The sequence below is a fragment of the Gymnoscopelus microlampas genome (genome assembly GCF_963454915.1).
Source record: "Gymnoscopelus microlampas genome assembly, chromosome: 3".
In the NCBI taxonomy this organism is placed as follows: Eukaryota; Metazoa; Chordata; class Actinopteri; order Myctophiformes; family Myctophidae; genus Gymnoscopelus; species Gymnoscopelus microlampas.
The window spans coordinates 22,712,426-22,721,156 of NC_139940.1; the positions used below are offsets into that span (position 1 = coordinate 22,712,426).

Consider the following 8,731-nt stretch of genomic DNA (forward strand, 5'->3'; position numbering starts at 1 on the left):
AATCAAAGAGCTGCAAATAGATGTCTTAAGTGCCAGGATAAAAGTCAATCTTAATATTTTTATGTGTCCATTTGAATAAATCAGGTTTTTTTTTCATTCCCCTTGAAAAACTGTGAGTCACGGGGAAATCCTAGACCGTGTATTTCATGTTTCCTCACAGTAGGCTGATAGCAACACCTTGTGGAAGATCTTAGGCACTGCAGTCTCAAAGCTTGATATTGGACTGAGCTGATTTGACATAAAGTCAAACAAATTACCCCCCCCCCCCCACAACTGGATGAGACGACATCTGCAAAGTAAGATGAATTATCAGGATGCCATCTTTGCTAAACCTAAGGCTCAACTTTTAATAAAGGGTAAAAAATAAAAAACACACAATTAATGGTTCACTTGTATTTATTTATACTATAATATATTCATATTCCTATGTTCATGAAAGATATACATGGCTATTTACATATTGCAATGTTGCCAGTGGAAGAAACAGACATTTCAATAAAGTAGTAATGAGTAATATGTGATGCAAAATAAGTGCTGTGCTCAAAGCCCAGAAAGTTGTATACAAAAGTTTCTTAAAAAGTGGAAGTTGAAAAAACAGTAAAAACACAAAGCATGTAAAAGCATTAAGCATGATTGCATTTACATGAACTCCCATAACATGTAGCCCATACATGATGATCTAGGATACTGTGTGGCTTTTGAGTTAGTTGGTTGGTAGCTGTTCCATAACACCATGTGCAAATGTAGTGTTGCTAAAATGGCGTTTTTGTCTCCCCATAATGAGGCATGGTATATATACTGTAGGCAGTTGACAGGGGCTTAAATACAACCCCTCAAAAATCAAATACAAAATCCCCCAATACAACAATATACAGATAAACACTTCACATCTTTTTATATACAGTATAAAACTGTAATGTTTATACATCTATATTTATATATCTATATAAATAATGGTTTCCCAAGGCAAAGGGAAGTGGAACCATGTCAAGTTGTTCGTTTAAGGATAGCCATGCATTAGCAGCAATCATCACACAATCATATATACAGTTTCTGATAGTTTGCCTGTCTTAAACATTTATTGGTCTAAATATTGGACCAAGTAAGGGCGCGCACATCAATTTCTAACATGCTCTCAATATGGTATGTTATATGGTACTGTTTCTCACATTCACACTGCTCATTAGCAAATACACTTTGGAATTAAATGGCTTTTGGAGAAAAATAAAATCAATAACGTGTAAAAACCAAATGGGCTTTCTGCACTTTATCCTCTCATATAGCCAAATACGTAAGTACTCTTCTAGCTCTCAAAAATAGAAAGGTGCCTCTAACTCTGAAAAACTAGGAACCTCTGACACGCGTGCGTGAGTGCAACAAGCTTTAGCTGTCTATTTCTTCTATCCATACAGTACATTTCAGATTCGATCAGACCCTCCTCTAGCCTACTTAACAAAAATATAATAAAAAATAACTTTACAATACATTCCAGAAACAAAACATCAATGGATTGGTCAAATGTGGTGGGCAAGGGAATATGAGGCAGATTCTGGTGGTGGTGGTGGTGATGACTGTGGGGAGGAAATACTGTCCTTTAGTCAAAGGAGATGAGGGGAGAATAGAACTGTGCCCTTCAGAAACCTTTTAAGGGTGCACTTTGAAGGAGAGCAGTTCCTCTGAGTGCATGTTGTTGAGAGAGCGCAGCTCAGGTAGCTTCAGCAGTAGCTTAGTGAAGGTGGTGGCTGATTCGTCACCATGGTTCTTCATGACCAGGTTGCGCAGTGCCCGGATCAGATTGTCCTGCAGAATCTCCACAGAGTTTAGATCCTGGATCCCTGAGCGATCTGATCCAAAGACAAAAAGAGAAAAGTCAATGTTGGTGAACAACTGATTTTAAGATTTCACTTTAACTACTTTGTTCAAAATGAATTTTCATTAACAAAAAGTGAAAGGCCGTCATTTTCCTAGTTTCTATAATGCTGCCATGCAGCTGTCAAATACAATCTGATGGGTCCAAACAGACCATTTACACGAAGGCATGTTAATACTCCACCATGTACAGTATGTTTGGCCACATACAACTATATTTATAACACACACACACTATATATAATGTAAACACGAATGTGTGAGTGTGTGTGTGTGTGTGTGTGTGTGTGTGTGTGTGTGTGTATATATATATATTATATACAGTAAATGTCTACTTTTATGTTCCAGTATCCTTACCAGCTGAGACGAGCACTACGGCCGTAAAGAGGCTCATCTCGTCCTGGTCTAGCCCCAGTGCTGCCAGCTTCTCGCTGAACTCGCACATGGAGTTGAGCAGCTCTCCAGCTCCTACTGACCGCAGCACCGCCAGGCTGTACGACTTGCCACTTACGAAGGTCACCGTTCGCTCAGCCATGTTGAACAGAGAGGCAAAGCGCACCATCAGCACCTACACATGAAGGGGAAGGGCCAAAAGAGAGCAAGAGTGTGTTATAAGGGTCATGTTTTGAAGTAATGGTAAGAAAAATAAAGAAAGACTGCTAGAGAGAGCTACAGTTGAGGCTATATTCAGAAGCCACATCACTAACTGAGTATTTCAAAAGGTCCCCTTGTACGGTCTCAAAGCATGCACAAAATAACATATTTTTAGACATGGCATGTTTGCTTTCTTACCTCAAAGGTCCCAGCTTTTAGCAAGCTGACTTGGTCATGCTCAGGTAGGTCACGGAAGCCTGGGATCCTCTTGGCGAAGTCCACAACCTCCCGCACAGCAGGAGTGAAGCTCATGGAAAACTCCTCCCAGATCTCTTGGCCGAGCTTGTGTGGGTCCACGAAGGGGGAGTCATTCATAGTACATACCTGGACAAATAGACAGCAGAGCTATCAGCATTGGTGAAATGCCACAATTCGATTCATACCTATGTAATGCCATCTAACCTAGCAAACCATGTATCTATAGTAGATTCATTTGTAAAGTTTCTAGAAGTCTTGCCGACACCCACCAAGTGTGCTCGCTGGTCCACACTGCTGCTTGGTCCATTGTAACCACTGAAGACGGTTGGTGTATTCATGTTGTGCTGCCTCTGTTGAAAGCCGTGGCCGCCGTCTGGAACCTCACAGCTCAGGCTGCTGTTCACCTGAGGCTGCTGGTGAACTCTCCTCTCTTCCCTGTAGGCAGCATTAGTGATGTGTTGGCCATTACTGTTGTGACCATGCTGGTAATGCTCCGCGCTGACGTTGTTCCAGTGGTTCCAGTTCTCGTGCTGCTCGTCCGTACGACTGACGCTTGGCGTCTCCACGGCAACTGGCACCGGCGAGGGGTAGCCTTGGACCTGTCGCGGCGACTCCTTTTGGCCATAAGCGAACACGTCACGGCATTGCCTGGGCGCCTCATCCTCGCCACTGTCAGAAGAGCAGGAGGAGGAGGAGGAGGAGGAGGAGGAGCTAGTGTTGGTGTCCATGGAAACCACAGACTCCGAGTCCTGGGGACACTGTGGAGACGAGGGGTTGGAGTACAAGACGGAGGAAGAGGAGGATGTGCCGCAGTCGTTGGGCAGGGCCTCCATGGGGAGGGGCGGGCTCTGGCGGCCTTGCAGCATGCTGTGTAGTTGACTGTTGTTGCTCATCATGTTGTTCATGGCGTTTTGCATCTCCAGCAGCATCCTCTGCTTTTCTCTCTTTGGGATGCGGCCAAATCTGACAGCTGGAAAGGTCAATAATGACTGATGAATTGATTGCCAGCATTACAAGGAGCATTCTTTCACCCTGTCCTTCCTGGCACGACCTGGTGTAAGCCCCCCGAGGGGTCTCCGACCTGTCTTGTACACTTTCCCTAAAACGTGTAATTCTTTTGTACTCTAATATAAACATAATATTAATATAATATTATTCTCACCATCTCTGGACATGCCAACGCCCAAACACTTCTTGAAACGACACTGCTGGCAGCGGTTCCTGTTGATCCTCATGATGGTGCAGTTCTCCATCTTCAGACACTTCTTATACTGGATGTTCTGCTGAATACTTCTCCGGAAGAAACCCTGGAGAATCCAAGAGATTCACACATGCTATTTAGCCTCTACTGCAACGTGGTAAACAATTTTACGCCCTCTTATTCACTGGCCAATAGAATGCTACTACATTACAAGCAGTTCAGTGCTGTTGAGTGACTGAAAGAATCAAACTAGTAGAATGGCTTTGCAGCATTCCAGGAGAAACGGAGCTTGTCTCACCTTGCAGCCCTCGCAGGCATGGACACCGTAGTGGAAACCTGAGGCGACATCACCACACACCTTGCACAAAAGCACCATTCCATTGATTTCTGTAAAAGATAAGATAAGATAAAGTTAAGCTCTCAATCAATTCCTCAGGTAGCGTAAAAGTAGATGAGAAATATTATTTGTTTATTTCCTGGATATTGATTACTTGAGTTGACTTCAATACATAATTCTTCTTACTAGTGATACTGCTCTTCGTAGACGAACGTCCGGTCTTCTCCGCACCATGGCCTCGCTTCGCAGGGGGAGCGATGTCCACCACTATACCCACAGCCCGACTGGGCAACGAGGGGCGTGGAAGGGTTGGGGAGGTTGACTGGTAGCTGCTATTAGAGCTGTCGCTCATACAGGACTCTGGGCTGGAGGCAGAGCCAGAGGAGATGTAGGCTATGACGCCTCCTACAGAAGAACACATATAACAGCCATGATTAGTTGCGGCACATTTCTGTTTTAAAAACATATTAGGTGAAATCACAACTCAAACTCTGTTTGGCATGTCAAGGCAAGAAAATACTTGTTTTAATAGGCTCATTAAGGCAACAACACTCTTTCACTAAAATGGCATTGTGGCACACCACTGCTCATTTCTTCCGCAATGACACATTCCATGTAAGCAAACTGTGTTTAAGTATAAAGTTTAAACAAGCACAACCAACTTTCATGATCAAACAAGTGAAAAAGGCTACACTGCAGATAATCATTGATATGCCTTAATTGGAATTTAAAACTGTTTTACCCCTGGTTTGCTCATTCGTCACATTGATTGACCTGCTTGACCATCCTGGATAAGACTATTACATAAGGAGCCTGGGCTTCTATGCTATGGGAGTGTGTTATGAGGTCAGTGCAGCAGTACAGCAGCAGAACACATCCAATGATTATGTAACATTTTCTTTGCCAAGCAAACAATTTCTGTCACAATTATCAGGAATTCAGTGAATGTGTGCACCAAAATGACATAAATTACACAAAAACAAGACTATATACCATATAATGTCATGAAATTCGTTTTTTTCCCTCTTCTATCCTTTCTTGTCACGAAAGAAAATATCTTAATAGTACACAACCAAAACCAGATAAGTTGAACTATTCATGTTAATTGACATGGCAAGGCACGTGTTGATTGTAATGTGAACCAAGGGAGAGAAGGTAATAAGGGTAAAAAATAATGCTGCATGTTGTCACACATGGCTAAGCTGCTGGCAACCGCTTTTTACCTATTGTAAAAAGCTGTCGTTGATTACCTAACCCCAGGACAACTCGTTCCCCAACCCACACCCACACGTGGACCTGTCATCGGTGGTGGAAGAAGTAGGCTACTCACATGTTTTACCTAAGTAAAAGTATCAATACCACAATGTAAAAAAATACTGTTACAAGTAAAAAGTTCGGTATTCAAAATGACTTAAGTATAAAAGTATTGGCATAAAAATATACTTAAAGTGCCAAAAGTAAAAGTACTCATTATGCAGAATGTACAATTTCGAGTTTTCAAATGTATACAAATCATTTGAAAATAGCAGATCTACAAGCCTTATAGAGAGGCTATTTTCAAATAGCCAAAGTATGTATATAAGGCTGGAGTGGTAAATGTATGTTTTGTAATAATAATCACAATCTACAAAGTAACTATTAACTAAAGTTTCCAAACAATTGTAGTGGAGTAAAAATACAATATTTGTACAAAGTACAAAGAATTTAAAATTTGAAATACTCCAGTAAAGTAAAATTATCTCAAAATTGTACAGTAGCCTACTTGAGCACATCACATGTACTTTGTTACTTTCCACCACTGCCTGTCATGCGTTCGTTAAAAGAGAGAACAAATCTAGGTCACACAAGGACCGCGTCTGTCTCACGTGGACCTGAACAGTGTTGCCATGTCCGCTTAAAGCAACTTATTTTTCTGTGAAGTTGCTTGTAAATATTGGTAGTTGCTGGTCGCGTTTTTTTGGGCTTGTTTCTAAAGTGTAGTTGCTTCTTTGGCCTTGCTTCACTATTTTAACCAGTAGTTCCCAAATATATTCATGTCAAATTAATATGTAATTGTCCCCCTGACCTGACCCCCATCTGAAAATGTTTTGTGCCAGGGAGCCCCTTACTAGATTTGTTAGAATGATTAAAATATTCCAAATTGTATTTATTATTATTTTCAAATTAGCAGCTATTTTCAAATAGCCAATGTAATGTGTTTAAAGGGCGAAGGGTTCGCTTCTTTTGGGCTAGTTTTCATAGACCTGGTTCAGTTGCTTGTTTATCTCGCAAAACGTGGCAACGCTGGACCTGCAGTCTACCCCTGCGCCAGGACACGCCGTACTGATTAGCAATGCCCGCGTCACCGCCTCCCCTGGACCAATCAGAAGAGAGTCCTGAGCAGCGTGTACACAGAGACACATGGCTAGGCTTCGTGGTCCATGTGAGGGCAGGGGAGAGCGGAACATTGACTGTTGTTGTGTCAAATGCCCCATTATAGCGCCACACTGGTACTCCTAACCCCATTTTAATGGCTCCTCCACACAATGCAGCGACCAAACTAGAATCAGCGTTTTATCAGAATGTTTGTTTCCAGCGTTGGTTTAACCATGACGTGACACAAAAGACAAAGAGAATCCAGAAACACAATTTTGAACACCAAAAGGACGATGAATGAAACCCCATGCCATGCATGAAGACGATGCAGGATACACGGATTAAAGTTCTCGGTCGTCACGACTGATTTCAGTCATTTAGATTCCATAAAAGCCAGCATGTCTTCTATGGAAGCATTTTGCACACCGAAAATAGCCTATTCTACAAGCTCTCTTCTGTTACAATTTTAAGATTAGACCATTTGAAGTGGTCAAACTAGCAAAGTATGTCTAGAAGCATCTTCCATAAAACCCTTGTCTCAGATATTTCATATAAAAGCAATGGCAAACCCATTTCTTCACCTGGTTGGCAGTATGTAGAAGAACAGCAGGAACAATATATTACTAAAAAATAATTTTACTTATGCTAATTGTTTAGGAAACGGCGCTCTAGTGGGGGGGGGGGCTACTTTCATGCTGTTTCACAAATCACAGATTTGAAAAAAAAATCAGTCGTGAGATTTTATTTTGCTTTAATGTTTAATCCATGAGGATACTTTGTAGCGAAGCACGTTAACTATCCTCCTCCGGTGTGCGGAACTGACAGCAAGAGATACATTCTAGTGCTGTAGTCTAGGTTTTTACGTTTGCTTACACTAGCTGTGATTAATCATCTCTCCTAGCCTTGTACACGCCTGTCTAACCTAGAAGAACATCTGTAACTTTGCATCTTCAACATACATCTCCATGTAGGCCTATAATTGTTTTTGTAAACTGATAAATATTGTTTTCTTACCAGGCTTTGCTGTTCCAACGTCTTCAGGCATCTCTGAGTCTGAACTGGAAATCTTCACAGAAGAACTTGTGTTGTTGAATGGACTCAACTGCTGTCACGATCTAGCCAGTCAGTGTCACAACAAGTCGAAACTAATACTGACTGAGAATGTGTGCGAGGTTGTCACAGTGCATTCATTCAGTGTTACAGAGTTATAATCTCAAATTCAGAGCCCCTGTTTGAGATCACAACATTTTCTGTTATAGGATAGTCATTACTTCAAATCTCAATTAAAAAAGTCGAGTCTTTAGACCAGATCCAGTGTATTCTTCAAAACATCAAACTCTGATCTCGTTTTCAGCCTTCAACACAACCTTGACGAATATAGCGAGTAGTAGTTATGCTCGGAAAATGTTCCACTGCAAAGTGAGTTGTTGCTCCTAAGAGAGTCTCTGGATGTATGAGACCGGTTAGGTAGTCAGAGAACTAAATGTTCTCAATAATGTGTTTTTCTAGGCCACGCCCCTTTGCCTGGCCGCTCGAGTCACTTTAACCCAGTGACACACTTTTAGCACACTGGGGGCGGAGTCAACTCAGTGAGAACGTAACTGGGGTACTGCTGCTGTACCGCTGTCACGTTGCAAGGCACGTATGTATGCGAAGCAACAGAACAGAACACAGCAAGAAAGACAAACACGGCAACGTGATGCTGATGTTCAAGAGAGTTGGCCACATGTTGCTGTCAAATGAAACGTGAATTTTGGTGCATATACATTTTCATCTCTGCGGTCAAATAAAGATTAAAATATATTGCTCAGATGATTCATTCCCTAAATTGATCATAGCTATACCTAGCCCCCCCTGGTTTAGCGTTAGATCAAGACTATAGTAGATGTATTTTTATCGAGTCTGATTTTTACTTTCATATCTACGAGTCTTAGCGACCACACCCCAGTTTGCCCTGGAATGTGACCAGGAAAGCCCGTATTTCTCCAAACATGTACAAATGCAAAATTAAGGTGCTTACCCGCTTGCCCCAAATGTTAACTAGGTGTCCGGAGTATTTGTGCAATGTATTAGTCCATATTGTTCAATAAACACGTGTTTTAATCCCGTCTGTGGCC

The 8,731-nt window shown here is 41.8% G+C and overlaps 1 protein-coding gene across 1 annotated transcript; it reads right to left on the minus strand.

Annotated features, from left to right (window-relative positions):
• Nucleotides 1–378: 378 nt before the first annotated feature.
• Nucleotides 379–8,055, minus strand: nr1d2a (nuclear receptor subfamily 1, group D, member 2a). The gene is made up of 8 exons (XM_084052596.1): nucleotides 7,629–8,055; nucleotides 4,446–4,664; nucleotides 4,221–4,309; nucleotides 3,884–4,028; nucleotides 2,991–3,691; nucleotides 2,662–2,847; nucleotides 2,227–2,437; nucleotides 379–1,844 (listed from the first exon to the last, which is right to left on the minus strand). Exons 1-8 carry the CDS (start codon nucleotides 7,657–7,659, stop codon nucleotides 1,645–1,647), a joined length of 1,782 nt encoding a protein of 593 aa, XP_083908722.1. The 5' UTR covers nucleotides 7,660–8,055; the 3' UTR covers nucleotides 379–1,644.
• Between the last annotated feature and the right edge of the window lie 676 nt (nucleotides 8,056–8,731).

Bases quoted from the DNA above. Each gene is read 5' to 3' on its own strand.
- nr1d2a (XM_084052596.1), bottom strand. From the start codon at position 7,659: ATGCCTGAAGACGTTGGAACAGCAAAGCCTG. The intron at 2,848-2,990 runs GTGGGTGTCGGC...CTATTTGTCCAG, and splicing joins TGGACCAGCGAGCACACTTG to GTATGTACTATGAATGACTC. The intron at 2,438-2,661 runs GTAAGAAAGCAA...CTTCATGTGTAG, and splicing joins TAAAAGCTGGGACCTTTGAG to GTGCTGATGGTGCGCTTTGC.